Source organism: Helianthus annuus, chromosome 16 (genome assembly GCF_002127325.2).
Source record: "Helianthus annuus cultivar XRQ/B chromosome 16, HanXRQr2.0-SUNRISE, whole genome shotgun sequence".
In the NCBI taxonomy this organism is placed as follows: Eukaryota; Viridiplantae; Streptophyta; class Magnoliopsida; order Asterales; family Asteraceae; genus Helianthus; species Helianthus annuus.
In genome coordinates this window covers 1588185-1607474 of record NC_035448.2, presented here as the reverse complement: position 1 = coordinate 1607474, position 19290 = coordinate 1588185, and the positions used below count along the sequence as shown (strand labels likewise).

The following is a 19290-nucleotide window of genomic DNA, read 5'->3' as shown; positions in this document are numbered from 1 at the left end:
CAACCACCTCCACCTCCTCCTGCTCAACAACAACAACGTGCATGTTATGGAGGAACATCATCTGCTGGTCAACAATCAAAGTCAAGTACAGTACAGCTCGACACGTCAAGCTTCTCTAAAATCAGTGTAGAAGTAGCTAAGGAACACATGGAGCTGCTTAACACTGTAGTGAGCGCGTACTGTGGGTTGATAGAAGGTCAGATTGGCAACATTAATCTGACACAAGAAGATTACAGGCAGATTGATAAAGAAGAGATGGACTTGATGGACATCAAGTGGGCCTTTGCTAGTGCTGTGAGAAGAGCAAAGGATTGGATGGAAAGTACTGGCAGAACCAGCTTGGAAAGTAAGCGAGACACCAAGTATGGGTTCGATAAGCAAGCTGTAAAGTGCTTCAACTGTGGTGAACGGGGTCACTTTAAGCGGGAATGTACAAAGCCAGCCCAGCACGGGAATCAAAACCCCTTCAGAAACCAAGGCAACCGGCAGAACAGAAACAATGATCGTGCCATGGTACCTGTCAACAACCAAACCAATCGGGCACTTGCGGTTCAGGTAGATGAAGGTTGTGACTGGTCAATCCAGTTGGGTGGTGATGCTCCTGATGGAACAGCATGCTTTGCTCAGATTGTGAAAGAGCTAGTTCACACCAGTGGTGGAGAATCTTCTGCCAGTGGTGGTGAATCGTCTGAAGATGAAGACTCTTCTGGGTACAGTAGAAGTGTTGATGAAGAATCATCAAATTCTGGTGATGATCATGTGGGTGAGACATCTAATGCAGCAATCGATGCAGATATTGATGAACTCTTGGAGGAAGCTGCAGCAGAAACTCAAAGAAGATCTATTCTGGTGGATCAAGCTGCCTATACTTCGTCTTCTCTCCATTCAGCCTTTATGGCTAATGTCGACGGTTCATCAAGTCAGGTATGTGTCGATGAACCCACTGCTGTTAATTGTGATGAATGTGCTAGGTTGCATGCTAGATGTGCTGATCTGGAGAAAAGTATGTCTGAGTTGCAAGGCAAACATGATGCTTTACAAGCTAGTTTGTTTGACTTGCAAGACAAACATACTACTGTGAATGAGAATTTGAGTGACTTGCAAAGTAAGCATGACGCTTTGCAAGAAAAGTATGATGTGACTTTCCTCCACAATCAGAAATTGACTGTGGACCTCTCTAAATGCACAGAAGCCAACATGTTTTATGAAAACCATGAAAAAGAATTTAAGTCAGTAATTGAAACATTAAAGAAGGATAAAGCTGAACTGACTAAAATGGTTTCAAGAAAACAAACTGATATTAATTTGTATATATCTCGCCTTGAGATTATGCAAAAAGAGATGGCTTGTGTGAAAACCGAAAGTGATGCGATCCAACTCAAGCTAGACAGTTATTTGAGTTCTAGCTATGTGTTAGATCACATCATTGATGTTCAGAAGGAAAAGAGAGATGTCACATGCATAGGCTACAAGAAATGTCCACCACCAGTGAGACATAATTATGATGCCATGCCTGATGAAGAGGACAGGGTTTTCTTTGAACCTTCTGTGCCTCTAGATGTTAAGGAGTTTGCTGCAGGACTCGGATACCAAAAGGAAGTATCCTCAGATTCAGATGTGTCAGCAGATACATTTGTAAGTGCTGAACAGAATCAAGATCCTCCAGTTGTGATTGAGGATGCTGATTCGTCTGATGATGAATCTGATGATACTGTCCCAGCAAAGTCTGATGCGGTAGCCAAAAATGAGGACATACCTCTTGAGAATCACATTCTATGTGATCCCCCTGTACAAACCGCTAAGACTGTTGCAACTGAGTCCTCATCTGCAGAAGAGCCGGAGAGTGTGAATTTGCTGTACACTCTAGTTGGTGATGATAAAATTTACTCAGACAAAGATTTTCCCATTAAGAATGTTAATCAATCCTTAATCTGCAAAGTCTTTGAGAATTCGACGAGTAAGTTTTTGGGAAAGACAGGACCACGTGTTACAGTTACACAGTGTCCTCCAATTCCAAAGGCTGAAATTCGAAAACAATTTGGTAACAAGAAATTACCAACAGTGCCAACACAGCAAAATCACCCCAAACCCAAAGGTAAATCACCGGCTCAAGTCCAAAAGAAGCCGAACCAAAAGAAGAAGAAAAATGTTAACTTTGTGAAATCGACGGGAACAGACAAAATTGAAAAGTTTGAAAATCAATCTAACTTAGATTTTGTCAAGAAAGCTATTGTCGAGAAAAGAAATGAACCAAGCAGTTCAAAACCTAGTACCTCGGGTTCACAAAGTTCAACATCATCGGCCAGACGATCACATGATTCTTCGGGGTTTGTAGAACGAAGATCATGTTTTGAATGTGGAACCATTGGGCACATTATTAGAAACTGCCCATATCTTCATAAGCAGAAAGGAAAGGTTGATGATCCCCGTGGTAAGACTGACCGTAAGCCATCTGTTTCAACAAAACAAGATCCCCGACTTGTAAAAGAAAGGGAAAAGAAACAGAAACGCCAACAGGTCAAGAAGATTGAAAAAGCAATTAAAACTGATGTGGTTCAAAAACAATCTGTTGATGTAAAACCAGAAAATTTCAAAACTTCAAACAATCAAGAAGTTAAAATTTTAAAGAAAGACACTGGTAAAACAAAACAGACATGGAAACCTAAATCGGTTACTGAATCAGGAGGACCATCACAATTCACCAACCATCAAAGACAAGAAGTTATTGTCATTGATGAAAATGGAAGACCCAAGACCACAATGGCTTGGGTCCCCATCTCCAACTAATTCATTTGAGTTCATGTGCAGGGTGCTTCAGGAGGAACTATCAGTAGTCATTGGATTGTTGATAGTGGGGCATCCAGGCACATGACAGGCGACATGAAGCTTCTCTACGACGTTAAATCTATTAGAGGAGGTTATGTTGCTTTTGCTGGAGATAAAGGTGGATATATAACGGGAGAAGGAATGATATCTAACGGGATTGTCAGCTTTGACAAGATCAATTTTGTGCAACAACTTGATCACAATCTTCTCAGTGTTTCTCAAATCTGTGACAAGAAATTTTCAGTACACTTTGATGCTAATGGATGTTATGTGCTGAAACCCGGCTTCAAAATTCCAAAAGAATGGATTCTCTTGTCGGCTCCAAGGATAAATGATTTGTACGTCCTTGACATGAGCCAGGCTATTACTACGTCTGCACAAGCAACTTGTTTCGTTTCTAAAGCCACAGAAAAAGACACTATCTCTTGGCACAGACGAATGGGTCACATTCACTTACGAAAAATGAATCATTTGGTTTCAAATGAATTGGTGAATGGTGTTCCCCTCAAAAATTTCCATCTTCAAGACATCTGTGTTTCGTGCCAGAAAGGAAAACAAACGAAGAAGAAGCACCCTACAAAGAAGATCAACACAGTGGCAGTTCCTCTTGAACGCTTGCACATGGATTTGTTCGGTCCTGTCAAGCACAAGAGTATTCGGGGTGATCAATACTGCCTCGTGGTTACTGATGATTATTCGAGATTTTCTTGGGTCGCGTTCATGGCACACAAGAGTGAAACCTTTGGTATTATCAAAAACTTGATCATTCAGATTGAGAATTTGTATAAGTTGAAGGTTAGGCGGATACGTAGCGACAATGGTACTGAATTTAAAAATCATTCCATGGCGGAGTTCTGCACTTCAAAGGGTATTCTTCATGAGTTTAGTGCAGCTTATACTCCTCAACAGAATGGTGTCGCTGAACGTAAGAACCGCACATTGATCGAGACTGCTAGGACAATGTTGGTAGAGTCGCAGTTGCCCATTCCATTCTGGACTGAAGCTGTGGCCTCTGCATGCTATACATTGAACAGAGTCCTTACAGTCAAAAGGCACAACAAGACCTGCTTTGAGCTTCTTCAAAAACGGAAACCAGATTTGTCTTATCTAGAACCGTTTGGAGCTCCATGCACAATCATCGATCCTAATGGAAAGTTTGGGGCAAGAGCAATTGATGGATACTTTCTTGGGTATGCCACCCCTAACTTACGAGTCTGGAATCTAGAGACTAAAAGGGTCGAGGAATGGTCTGAGGTCAGAGTACAAAGGCACACTTTGCCAGTCAAAAATCCGGGTCAACCTTGGATGTTTGAGTACGATGACTTCTTCAATTCGATTAATGTTGAAGTCGTTGAAGAAAATGCTGCGGCTAGGATGTTTTTCGAGAGTGACAATGCAACAGTTTCACCGGTGGTTCGTCCAATTCTTGTTAATCAAGAACCATCTTCTTCGGTGAACAATAATACTCTCAACAATGAGGATTTTCATGATGCAAACGAATTGAACGAATCTTCAGAGGATGATGAATTTGTAGATGCAGATCAAGGAGCCCCAACAACAGCAGTTCATGGTACTTCAGAGGGTACTCCTCCAGTGGATGCCCATAGAACAGCTGAGGCTACTGCATCATCCTCTTCGTCAATTCCGGGGCTTGAATTGGTTGTTGATCTTAATCTTAACATCCTGGGTATAAATGTTCCAGTTCCTGATAATCCAGAAACAAGGATTCATAATACCCATCCTCAACAAAACATCATTGGAAATGTGCAAAGTGGCGTTCAAACAAGAAACATGTTGCGAAACAACAACAATGCAGGCTTGTATGCAGCTATTCGAGAATCCGGCCAACAAAACGATTGGTCTTTCGCGTGTTATGTCTCACAGGAAGAACCAAGAACGTGGAAAGAAGCCTTGAAAGATAACGCTTGGGTTGAAGCAATGCAGGAAGAACTGCAACAATTCCAGAAGCTGGGTGTCTGGAAACTTGTAGAGAAACCTGCTGGATACAAGAAGATTGGTACCCGTTGGGTTTTCAAATGCAAAAAGGATGACCGCGGAGTTGTTATCCGAAACAAAGCTCGTTTAGTCGTTCAAGGTTTTCGTCAGATTGAAGGGATTGACTACAACGAAGTGTATGCACCAGTGGCACGTCTCGAAGCAATTCGAATCTTTCTAGCCTATGCATCTTTCAAAGGATTCAAGGTTTATCAGATGGACGTGAAAAGTGCATTCTTACATGGTGTGGTTGAAGAAGAGGTGTACGTCGAACAGCCTCCAGGTTTTGAAGATCCTATCCATCCCGATCGGGTTTGGTTGCTCAACAAAGCTCTCTATGGTCTACATCAAGCACCGCGAGCTTGGTATGCAACCTTATCTCACTATCTGCTGGAGAACGGTTTTCGTAGAGGTCTTATCGACTGTACTCTTTTCATCAAGGAACAAGATGGAGATCTTCTTCTGGTACAGGTATACGTTGATGACATTATTTTTGGTTCTACTAATGATGTCTTGTGTAGGGAATTCGAGCGCATCATGCAGGATAAATTCGAGATGAGTGCTATGGGGGAAATGACTTTCTTCTTGGGCCTACAAGTTCAACAAACAGAGTCTGGGATATTCATCCATCAGACTAAATATGTTGGTGACATCTTGAGCCGGTTCCAGATGTCTGATGCAACGCCCATTGGTACTCCATTGCCAACTAATCACGGAATTACTCCAGACTTGAAGGGAGAAGCTGTTAGCCCTTCAAACTATCGCGCTATGATCGGATCTCTTATGTATCTCACAGCATCAAGGCCAGACATAATGTACCCAACGTGCCTGCTTGCCAGATATCAAGTTAACCCGAAGGCCTCACATCTTGCTGCTGTCAAAAGGATTTTTCGTTATTTGAAGGCGTACCCTGACACCGGTCTGTGGTACCCTAGGGATAATAACTTTGAATTGGTAGCTTTCAGTGATTCTGATTTTGGTGGATGCAAAATCGACGGTAAATCCACAACGGCTGGATGTCAGTTCTTAGGAAATCGCCTAGTTACATGGCAGTGCAAGAAGCAAACGTGTGTCGCTACATCAACATGCGAAGCTGAATACATTGCTGCCTCAAGTTGTTGCTCCCAAGTTCTTTGGATTCAACAACAAATGCGGGACTACGGTTTTGAATTCCTAACTACTCCTATTTACGTTGATAATTCTGCTGCTTTAGATATCACTAGAAATCCTGTGCAGCATTCAAAGACCAAACACATCGAAATCAAATATCACTTCATACGTGATTGCTTTGAGAAAAGGCTAATCGATGTTGTTAAGGTCCACACCGATGACCAACGTGCCGACTTATTTACCAAAGCTTTTGACAAATCAAGATTTGACTTTTTATTATTGGTAAACGGCATTAAGGTCAAGCAAGAGTAAAACCAACATCGGAAAATCATTTTTGTAAATATCTTTGTGTGTTTTAAATTTCTCTTAGTTTATTGATTTTAGGGGGAGTAAATCCAAAAATCTGAAAATCCAAAAACATCGAAAAATTTCAAAAACACAAAAACAATAGAAAATCAAAAATGAGTTTCCTGGCGAGCAAAAGAGAAAGTGATAGTACATCAGTGGTCTATCCAAACCTCTTTAAACATTAAATGAAAAACGGTAAGCAGCTCTATATAAGATGTATCGGTAGGCTCACAATCATTTTAAAGTGTGCAGGGTGATATAAATCTTAATCGACTGAAGATCAGGTGGGAACCATTCATTGGCATATGGTCTTAGTACCGAAATTTCGTTTGATAGATTGCCGAGGTTCTGAGATATTCGGTCTTTATGCTGCTTATCATCTGGGTATCATGGTTGTATCTTTTACCGAAAAATAACGGGGACGCAAGTCTAGATCTCCCATGATACTATACATACGTGTACATATTACATACTGCATTCGACCTCAATAAGTGATAAACAATCACATGTCCAAATCAAATAAGTGATAAAATATCACATTTATCCGGGTGTCAAGTTCGTCTCTCTGCTGTACGAAAGTACTGACCTGTTCACGGACTTGCACCTGTGCCCTCATGCATACGAAAATCAAGTTCCTCATCAATTAGTGATTATATCACATAGGGCTTGTTTTCAAATCAAAATAAGTGAGTATCTCACAGCTTATACGGTCAAACAGATGATAATCGGTATACTCACCGGTAAGATGAACCCTCGTGCATACCTTGATACGGGAATGTGTCGTGATGTGGATGAACACCGGTCGGTAAGTATAAATCATACCTTAACGTATCCCCTCGTCATGATTACATCTGATAAGTTGAGCTTAAGTGGACAACAATACCGATAATTGTTATAGAATGCTTATCCTAATGTTAACTAACTGAACAACAAGAGTGTTTTGGCATGACCGTACACTGATATGATTCTCTTACCCTCGAAACTCGCAAAAAGAATGTCTGTATATATATTTATTTACTGTTTAACTTTTATTGTTTTTCTTTTAAACAGTTTCATCGTTTGGTGCATATCAGCACGACATTAGCGGTGATGTCGTTTGATAACACTCAAAGGATTTTAAATTGTTGTCTTTTAATTTCAAAAACACGCCTAAAATCCGTGTTTTAATATAAACTTTATAAAAGCCAAAAAGATTTTATCTCTGCTTTATTTTCGATCATACGATGTTGGAGCTCAAGTCTTCGTTACCTGAAACCTGACTGAAAACCGAACTGACTAAATCTTCATAAACGGTCAAAATTTGCAGTTTTTGAAAGTTAGAATTTAAAAAAATTGATAAATTTATTAAACTTTCAAACTGTCGGACGGTGTTTGATTATGACATGGTCATTCGTGTGTCATTTGCTTATACTATGTTCCAAGCAGTTGTTCTCATTACGCGTTTAGATTTCTTGCATGTGCAGATTCTAAAGGCTAGGAGAACATGGTCGATGACAAGCCTTGGAATGAAGACACGACGAGAAGGCGCTCAAAGATAAAGACGATCTAGTTGCCGCTGGCCATCATCAACACCACAAGGATCTCACTTCATAAAGATAAAGTCCATTCACGAGCATAACTCAAGGGGGAGCTTATGTTAAGGGGGAGTTTGTCAACACACTTCCTACATGATACGGGTAGTTTGTTGATACACTCTCTGCTTTCAAGACGTGAAGACTTTGAAGATCCTCCGACTTTGAAGACTTGAAAGGACATCAAGACGAGTCTACAACTACAGAAGATAAAGACAAAGCTACAGCCAAGGGGGAGTTTGTTGGTGCACTTGTGTCTGTACTTTGTCTGTATTCGGTCTGTATATGAACGATGTCCTTGGTAGTCTGTAAGTTGACCAAGTCAACCATCCTCCGGATTGACTTGACCAACAGTTAACATATGTTTGATATGTTTGTCTGCATCGAAGGATAGCCTCGAAGGATATTGTTGATCCTTCGAGGTGCTCGAAAGATAGGGTTCGAATGATAGACCTCGAAAGGTGATCTTTCGAGGTCAATGCTGATCCTTCGATTACCTTGGTCTTTGATAGATGATCCTTCGGACCATCTATCAGATCCTTCGATCAGACATGCTAGGCTGGGTATATATATACCCATGCAGTGTTGAGTTTTAGACAGAGATGCACACAGACAGAACACACACATCCGAGAGATATTGTTGAGAGCATTCTGTCCAGAAAACACACACACACTTTGAGAGTTTACAAGTTAGGTTTGTAAACATTGTGCTTGTAACCGAAACCTTCATTTGCATTAATACAAGTTGTGTTAATCGGTGAAACCGTGTGTGCTTGTGTTCATACTTGTTTAATCCCGGTTTGCTTGCTAGCTTGGATTCCGCACTCGCTAGTGAGTTAGTATAACAAGGTTTGAGGTTCGTCATCCACCGGATAGGGACCTACAGAGTTTACTACTGCAAACGACACCGTATTCATGCTACTGCAAATGACATCGTTCTATGGTGTCTAACATGCGTAAAAGATCATTTATAACAGTCTTTTAAGGCTAGCAACAGAATACCATCTGTTGTTAGCCCAAAAGATGTGTTAACAATGACCATGACTAGAATGAAATAATCGTCATCTTATTCCCCTGCATTCACCTCTAGTTCATCTTCAATCAATTTATGATCAAAACGTAACAAATTTAACAAAATCAAAACCAAATTAAGATTTATTTAAGTTCAAAAAAATAAATATAAGAATACTCAAATCCTATCAACATAACCGGTATAAAAAACATAATTAGTTACCAATTTGAAGAAAACGGATACTTGGGTAAATAAACATAGAAGATGTTAGTTAAAGATGACGGTTTTGAAAGTTTAAACGGAGAATGAAACAACATACCGGCGGTTGAAACGACAGAGATTGGACGGCGAGAGTATTGTTTGTAAATTGTTGTGTATGACATGGTGGAGTTTTGTTGAAGATGACATGGTGGAGTTAGGATGGAGTTAAGAATTTATGAGGAGAAAGCGAATCTACAGATTCTTGAGGATAGGGATGGTTTGGGTGAGAGATTACTATTTTGCCTTGAAGAAAACAGTCAAACTAACTTTTGACTGACGATGGATGCAAAGTGCAATGAAAGTTCCACCACAGGGTGTCATTTGGCAAAAATTGGAAGATAGAGGTTCAGATTGCAAATTAGAGTTAACCATAGGGTGGCAAATTGTTGTTTACTCGTTGAAAATTTGTCAAGCATAATTAATAATTACTCTGCTTCAAGTAATTACCAAATTACCACCGCTTGGCTTTACAAGTAACATAATTATTATTAGGGTAGTTGAAAAATTTTCATAGTGTAATTACAAAAATGTCATCGCGTGACTTTTCACTTCGCTTCACATAGTTTGCACGATAAAACACATGTTATATATCATCTTGTTGTGTTTGAATCAAATTTTGAAAAAGGAAATAACACAACAAATATGAAAAAAAAATGCTAATTGTTTCTAGGAATTTAACCAATGAAAACAAAATCACGTATAGATAATAGATGTACACAACTCAAGTGGGTTGTTCACTTAACCCCCCCCCCCCATAGATACCAAACTTATTTGCTTTAGGTGTCTAATATAGTTTTTCATGCCTCTTAGTGCCTTTAAGTATTGTATCATACTATAGAGGAGGGGCGATGGGAATGGTTGGTAAAATGTTGTGTTTGTACTTTGTGATCGTGACAAAAAATTAATAACATACAAATCCAGTCAGTCATTGTATGTTTCTAACTATTTGTACCTTCTAATTATTTTATCGTCAAATATGTAGTTAGAACCCATACATTCTCGTCTTTTGGTAAGTTGATAAGGTTTAGAAGTTATTTTTATCTTCAAATTTAGCGACGATGTTTACAATTTAATGAACATTGATAACCTACCACACTTTTTTAATACTTTTATTTTGTATATGGAGAGAGGGATTGGGGAAGAATACCAGAAATAATCACTTTTGTAAAGGTTTGTATCTTGTCAAAACAAACTGCTACGAATACCTCTTTTTCGTTAAAAAAATATATATTACATTCAAGGCATGCCGTGCTACCAATGTTATATTATTTTGTGAAAAGTTGGTCGCTAAGTTGATAAAGTCAAAACAATTATGATACTTAGTTGTTAATAACATGTTCAACGGTACTTCATGTTAGAGCCTAGAAAAGTACTTAAATGCGGAGTTGTGGTTACAATAAAGTGGTTGTAAAGAGTATGTCATACTCATATGTAATATATTATAGTTCTTATAGTTCTTTCTCGACCTCCAAGAATCCATTGTATAAAAATAAACGAGAATGCATATAATAAGTATGGTATGCTTACATGTTTATCTTCACATTAACATCAAAAATCCATATTACGCGATCCAAAGTTGGTATATATGTGACACTTGATATACATATCATATATCGAATTTAACCTAACATACATATATACGAATGAGTATAAAGTCGGGGACACGATCATGTCCAGCATTGTGGTTATATGTGTTGATGTTTTCTGACGTGATGTTGCTGTATGTGTAACACGATTATAAAAGTTTAGCACATCCTAAAAAAGACTCCTTTCATGATTTAAACTTTATTATATCAGCTAAAATTGATGTGATGAATTACACCTATAATTTCAAGTCCTAATCAATGGTCAAACGAACATAAAATTATGACCAACTCTCACAATATTATTAGATCAAGAAAAGTGACTCAAAAGCTTGATTCTTACGATCCAAAATACCCAATATGATATTTATACGCTAATTTATCATGTTAGACTTATAATAGAATTGCTCATATAATTATTCTTTTAACATCTAAACCTAACTCATTTAGGATCCTAGATGATCAATTAATTAGGACACGATGATTAGACCTAATAACGATATAATTAAATGTACATAATTATCCACTCCATAATAGCATTCTTTGCCTTGCACGACAAGTCGGTTTCTCAGTGTTTAGAATTTCCAACATAATTTATCAAGAACCATAAACTATGATAACCATTTTGTCATTCATTTTATCCAGAACATTTTACATGAACCGAAGAACGAATTCATAAATCTTTCTAACTAATATATAAAATACAACATAGTTTTCAATTTATCAACCAAACTTTAATTCACATAGCTGATATGGTGCTTAACTTTGGCAACCTTATAGACGTCGTGTTCGATTGTTCGCTATCGTCGGTAGGTACCAAAGCTCTACAATATGGACCCAAAACCACCGGAAAACCACATTCTTAATATCCGAATCATAACTTTCCTATCTGGTGTAGCAAAAAGGGAAGACAGTGAAGATAAAAACTCACTTAAAAGTGCACATTGAATAAAAGAAACATGGGTACAAAAAAGATAGGCACTACGCGGTATTAACATGCTAATATTATCTTCATTGAGGCAAAGTTGTATCATTTCATGTGATTTTTCTTCTTTTTCTTCATTTATTTAGGCTTTATTGCTTTTGATGTTACACAAAGAGACCATGAGTGACAAGAAACTATATAACGAGCGTGTCCTTCAGTGACGGATGCAGAAAATAATTAAGGGGCGACGTTTCAAAAAAAGATCTATAGGGGCAGCATAATAATAAAAAACGTCAAATTTTAAAAAAAAAAAAATACACTACCACCGGAGCGTTAGGGTAGCGGGTAGCGGCAGGGGCTACCCTTGTTCTAAGGTATATCCACCCCTGGTGTCCTTTTCTTTTATCTTGCCTAATTTTGATTTTCTTTTAAAACATTCCGAAGTCTCATAATTTATAAGAAAATTTCGGATTTATAACAAGAAAATTAATTCCGAGTTGACTTTTAAAAAGGTATAGACACATAGAATTAAAAAAAAAAAAACCAAATTGCATGCATTATCACATGGTGGATTTTTCTATATATTCTAAATCTCTTTCCTAAGTTAATTGATGACAATTAAAGGTTAGACCGAGTGTAAATAAGACTATTAGTTGGATACTTATTCAAGATTGGTTTGCTAAAAATTCGAAACAAGAGTTTAAACAAGATTCGTTCTAAATTAAAACTTATTTAACAAGTGAAATCAAGCTTGAACTTCACTTGTTAACCCGAGCCTGAATCAAGTCTTTTATTTAAGCCCCTGCGTTGCAGCGGTTGTTATAAAACTGTGTTAAGTAGTAGCAATACTATACCATTGTCAGCGACCACCAACACCGGAAAAGTTCGTAACAACAAAATAAATAAAAACGGGAAAAAAATAACTCCGAGCGAAAAGCAGACGTAAAATCTTTGAATCACGCACGCTCGATGCTGAGAAATTAAACCGAAACGTAAGACATAGAAAAAATAATTAAGTCCATCCAGGACCCACGTGTTGGACGAACTTGTCAAACGCAAAAAGAAAAATAGATGTGACGCGACGGGCCAGTCAAACGGGAAAAAATATACGAAAAATGTTGAACCCCACACGCACGTTGTGGTGCGTTAACTCACAAAATTTAGAACGAAACGAAAACCTTGGGAAAAATGAAAAGCATGGTGGACCAAATTTGAAAATAAAAAAGAGTTGGGATTAAATTGCAAAAGATGAAAAACTTTAGGTTAAAAAAAAAAAACAAAGGGTCTAAATTGTAAAATTGAAGTTATTTATTAATTTTAGATAAAGATAATGATAAAAATAAGTGATATCTATACATTAGTTATTAATTAATATTAATATTAAAAGAAATTTATTAAACAAATATAAATAAAATTTATGAGGATGAAGGAGAGAATGACATGTGTCATTATTTGGAGTCTTTTATTATAAGTTAGATAAGTGTACTTTTATAAAATAAATATTATTAGACATAAACTTATGAGTTATAATAAAATAAGTAAAAGAATAATCTATATTTTGTTATTTATAAGATGAAAATTTCTATATCTAACAATTTCAGTGTAGATGTACAGTAGCTATAATTATATTTATTCAATTTTTAAAGTTATATAATTTTCTTTGTGAATTAATTGAAAACAAGGTAACTCAGCTATAGTTACCCCTTTAAAAAGGAAAGTTTTGTTGTTCTTTGATTTTCCCCTCTTTTTAATATAAATTTTCAGCCCAAATAAATATTTAATTTTACATAATTTTATTTCATCCATAACCATTCTTAATTTTCTTTTATTACTTTTTGTTACATTTAACCAATATATATTTACTTATCCAATTGTATTTAAAATTCTAAATTAAGTTATAACTATGAATGTTATTTTTTACCATAAATATAAATTTATTTTTATAATTTCTCACATAAATTTATAGTGTAAATAGAGTTGTATTCGTTATAAAATATTTTTTATACTCTAAGCTATAGAAGTGTCTTTACTGTATCAGTATAGCGACAAACCGAATTGATACCTTCACAACAATATCTATACCAGGTTGATTTCATCCGAACAACATCGTTACCGGTACCAGTATTGGTTGTATCGGTTTCGTTTATGATATTCGGTTTTTTGTGGTTTTCAATCGATGTAAACACACATGTCGATATCCTTTTGGGATATCACGACTTTATTTTTCGGTTTTATCTTTTGGTTGCCATACCAAATGCCAATAGCGTATCACTACCATAACAAACCGAACCAATAGCGACTGAATTCCTCTAGGGTTTAAATTTGATACAACTGAAGTTTCCTGCCTTCGTATCTAAGGATGTAATGACTAATGGATGATGGATAAGACTTGACTTGGCTTAATTCTTCACTACCCGGTTTATAGTTTTCGATCGATGTAGAATATGTATCAACATCTTTAGAAGTATATCATGGCCTTTCATCTTGGATTTTCTCAACCGATACAAACCGAGTTCCCGCCACGTAGCGCTGGTCATATTACTAGTTATTATATAAAAAGGAAGGTTGTAAAAAGATTAAAATTACATACTTTAAGCAGTGGCGGAACTAGCTCATTAAATCAGAGGTATCCTAAAAAAAATTTATCGTGTAATTATACAATACTAAAAAATGACAATAAATAAAGTAAAACAATAACATCTTTCAACGGTTGTGGTTGCAACTGGTAAAACCAAAGCTAGCTTCATTACCCGATAAACCAAAGGACAAGAACTATGTGTTCCCATTTCAACCATAAGACGCGCAAGATCACTTATTTTATTATTTGGGCTTTATTAGTTATTACAATTTGGGCTTAATTATCATAAAACTAATTATTTGGGCTTTGTTACCTAAGTTTTGGGCTTAATGAATAATATCAAGTTTCATAATTTTCTTTTAGGGGTATCCTCGTATATGTTTTGGAGTATGCTATGTATAAAACCGAAAAAAAAAAACACTGCGAATACGAGGTTGAGCCATAGCCCGTGCTACGACTCACTCTTAATTAGTTCCGCCCCTGACTTTAAGGAATTCAACTACTTCATGCCATTGATTGATGCTATTGGAATGGATTCGTTTGGTTGGCAAAATGTAATGGAATCCTTTCATATAATCGTGTTTAGTTTGTAAAACTATGAACGAAATTGGAAATTTAAAATAATGGCAAATGACAGAATTACACATTTTTTGTATTTTTGTAAGTTTTTATGTGTTTTATAAGAATAAATTCTTTTCAATAACTGTTAACGTTTATCTTTAAAAATAAGAATAAAGACTTATGAAAATACATATATAAATTATTTTAAATAATTGTTAACTAAAAATTTAACTAAGTTAAATACTTATGAAAATACATATATAAATTCTTTTCAATAATTGTCAACTAAAAATTTAACTAAGTTATTTAATTATACGTGCATGCATATATAAGTTATTTAATTTTCATATATAGGTTATTTAAATTTATGTTATTGTTAAAATACACATATTTCTAAGTTAAAACTAGGTTAAATTACTTTTTGAGTCCCTGTGTTTTATGGGTTTTAACCACTTGAGTCCAAAATCAAAATGTTTAACGCCCTGAGTCCCTATAACCACTTTTCTTAACTATTTGAGTCCAATTTTCTAACACAGTTAGAATTATTTTGTTAAAATTTGTTAAATGACCAAATTACCCCTATAATTAAAAAATAAATAAAAAAACTCATTTGTTTTTAGGTTTCTTCTCCTCTCTATCTGTTTCATTTCTCTCTCTAAACATGACTTCATTTCTCTCTCTCTCCCTGAACCTAAATCACCTCCATCCCACCACCACACCTCCACCATCAACACCACCGTCGTCACTGTACCTCCACCGTCACCACCAACACTACACCGTCACCACCACAACACCCACCACCGCTACACCTCCACCGTCACCGCCATCACCACTGCACCTCCATCAACATCACCACACCAGATCGGGAGCGAGAGAGGGATGAGAGATTGTTGTTAGCGGCGGCGATTATGTCCGTTTGAATGTGCATTTGCCATTGGAACGGGAATTGTGTCCGTTTTATTTGGTGCCGACTTCTACGGCGATTCGGATGGTGTTTGGGTGTACGGTGGCGATTGCGATGATGGATGCAAAGTGTTTGACGAAAGAATGGTATGCTGCGAATCATCCTGCTGGAAGGATTGGCAGTTAGGGTTTGTTAGGGTTTGAATTAAAGTTTCTTTTTTTGTTGTTTTGTGTTTTTGATGATATTTTTTTTGGTGGTGTGGGAAAGATTTGATCTTGAACATGGGTTCTTGATTATGAATCTTTAGTTAGTTTTTTTTTTCTTATTTTATGTTTCTGCTGATGAATTTAAAGTATATGGATTCTTGATTGTGAAAAATTAATGGGTTCCGACCACGGTAAGTCTTGAGTTTGGAGGTGGCGGTAGTGTGATGGTGGTGGCAGTGGTGGGGATGATGGTGGGGCAGTGGTGGGGATGTAATTATTTATATATTTATATTTATATATATATTATATATTAAAAGTTTATGCATTAAAGATTTGTACTTTATACTCTTATGCATATAAGACTTGTACTTTGTGTGTAAATGACCAAATTACCCTTGTAGTTAACAAACTTGGTAGATGGAGTTAGAAATTTGGACTCAAATGGTTAAAGAAAATGCTTATAGTCGTTAAACTTTTTGCTTTTGGACTCAACTAGTTAAAACCCATAAAACACAGGGACTCAAAAAGTAATTTACCCTTAAAACTAAGTTATTTAGTTATGCTAAGATAATTAAAATTAAATTAGTAGCATGTTTCTTCTATCGTAAATAAAAATCCAAAAATTTCAAACAAATAATTCGCATATTTACATGGAAGCTGGGTTTTTAGTAATCTAAAACAAAATCCTAGCTTATGAATGATTACAAATTCTATTATCAAGGGTTCTGTGAGAGAGAGATAAGATGGCCATTGTTACTGCTGCAGGCAGTTGGTCTTCTTGTTATGTATGTGTATGAACTAGTTGGATTCTCCTTTGCTCTGCCGACGAAAATTTATCAGTATCAGTTTGTTATCGGTACGGTACTCTCATTTGTTTCTCATTTGTTGTAGTTTACGACACACAAAAAAAATTACTTTTAACACAAGTCCGTTCGTTACGGTACATGTGCTCGGATATTGTTGTTTACAAAAAGAAAATTACAAAGGTTTCATTACACAAAATTTGTGTGATGTAACCCATAATAGAAGTCGTGTAACCATAAATAAAGTCATGTTTTACATCAATCACCATAAAAACAAATGCTGATACCGGTTCCCAATATATAGACACCGGCATCGATGTTCGGTCGGTATCGGTTTCGTTCGTCACGGTACCAACATTTGGTATAGCCTACATAGTAAATAGTTATATCGAAGTTGAGTTTTAATAAGCTTTATACATGGATTGAAACAAGCGGAGCTTGATCTCGTACTTTAATCGACTCGTTTAGCGTATGAATCACATTTTTTAATGATGCAATCCAGCATATAAAATATAGTTTTATTTTATATTTTTCTAATTTGTAGAAGACCTAATAATGCATTAATGCATGTTTGTACTTTGTAGAACTACTAACAATAACAGAAGTTATTGGGCTAGCCTATCAGAGCCCTGAGTATTTTTACCGGGACTGATGATACACGATGAACCAAGCCCACCAAAGCCCAAATTATCTGGGTTTGTTAAACCGGTGTGAACTTGCTTCTTGACTAAATTTTAATAGAACTTCAATTATTAACAAATAGGATAATATGTTTATTATTTTAGCTTCCTCTCTAAAATGAGTATTTTTAATAGAACTTAGTCTCGACTCGCCTCGTTTACATTACACCCCTAGTCTTATCGAGTCAAACCAACATGTCATGTAAAAACAAATTAAATCTTTAGATCGGAACCCATATTGATCAATACTGGCCTCGTACATTTCGTCACATCTAAGACTCCAGTATTTTCAACGGAAGCATCGTTAGAAGTTTTTTTTACAAAGCAAAATGACATCACCAAAACCGGTCACAAGTTAAGGTACTTAATGTACCGGCTTGGTACATTGGTCCGGTTGGACCCACCATTTCCATAATATCTCGCCTTCCACCATAAGCACCCACCGGAAGCCCACCACCGATGATCTTTCCTAACGTTGTTAAGTCCGGAGTTATACCAAAATACTCCTGGGCCCCACCGTAAGCTAAACGGAATCCAGTCATAACTTCATCAAATATGAGGAGAGAATCGTTCTGTTTGGTGATTTCACGGAGGAAGTTTAAGACCCCGGGTTTAGGAGTAACGAAACCGGAGTTCCCAACCACGGGCTCGAGTATAACCGCAGCAATTTCTCCTTTGTTGGTATTGAATAATTCTTTAACGGTTTCAATGTCGTTATAGGGTGATGTTAGGGTGTCGGAGGTTGCTGCTTTTGGAACACCGGGTGAGTCGGGAAGTCCAAGAGTTGCAACACCACTTCCCGCCTTAACGAGAAACGCATCGGCATGACCGTGGTAACAACCTTCGAATTTTATGATTTTTTGTTTGTTGGTGTAAGCACGAGCGAGCCGAAGCACACCCATACAAGCTTCTGTGCCAGAGTTGACGAATCTAACCATTTCTATACTGGGTACAGCTTCGATTACCATCTCGGCTAGTTGATTCTGTAGAAGACATGGTGCACCGAAGCTAGTTCCTTTTTTCATGGTTGCGGCTAAGGCTGCAAGTACCTCATCATCTGCGTGGCCAATGATTACGGGTCCCCATGAGCCGACGTAGTCTATATAGTCATTCCCATCTATATCGCGCATGTGTGAGCCCTTGACTGAATCGAATATAAGAGGTTGACCACCAACTGATTCGAATGCACGCACCGGTGAATTGACACCTCCGGGCATCAACTCCTGACAACAGAAACAATCACAATTAAAGAATGTTTTCATTCAACAAGGTGAATACTCATGACTTCCATAGGTTCCATTAAAATCTGAATTGAATGTATTGTTCAGCCAAAAGTTGTTCTTCATAACAACAGTACGGGTGTGCTGAAAACTGAATTAACCAACCCATAACCTAATTAACAGATGAAACCAAACCGATATAACCGAATCGTAGCAAAACCAAAGGGTCGGTTTAATGATTTTATGAAAGCTGAAAATAGTGGGTTGGTTATGGTTAACAAGATTTTCATACCCGCCAAAACCGAACCAAACCGGTTATATGTATTTATTAATGTTATAGATTTATATGTATTTTTATTGTCATATATATACTAATAATATATGCAAATGTTTAATCACAATTTATTACATTATCAAAAAATTTCAAGCCCAAATTTTGAGGCCCTAATAATGCCTAATATATTGTTACAAGGGAGTTTCATATATCTATATCTATACTACCTAATAAAGAACATACGTAGGGGATACGTGTCATCATTCTAGAGTCTTAAAATTAGTTTCCTCGCTTCTCTCTCATATTAAATAAATATATCTATCCTATTTTATTTAAATATTTAATTATTGATACTTTTTATTTAATTATGGATAGTTATTATACATTAACTAACTTTTCCCTTTAAAATTTTTATATAATTGCAATTTAATTG

At 36.6% G+C, this 19290-nt stretch overlaps 1 protein-coding gene across 1 annotated transcript; it reads right to left on the bottom strand.

Annotated features, from left to right (window-relative positions):
* Positions 1–17549: 17549 nt before the first annotated feature.
* On the bottom strand, positions 17550–18646 carry LOC110917840 (glutamate-1-semialdehyde 2,1-aminomutase, chloroplastic). The gene has a single exon (XM_022162278.2). The coding sequence runs from the start codon at positions 18623–18625 to the stop codon at positions 17699–17701; it is 927 nt and encodes a 308-aa protein (XP_022017970.2). The 5' UTR covers positions 18626–18646; the 3' UTR covers positions 17550–17698.
* Positions 18647–19290: the final 644 nt, after the last annotated feature.

Excerpts from the sequence above, each read along its gene's own strand:
- LOC110917840 (XM_022162278.2), bottom strand. The coding sequence starts at position 18,625 with ATGAAAACATTCTTTAATTGTGATTGTTTCTGTTGTCAGGAGTTGATG.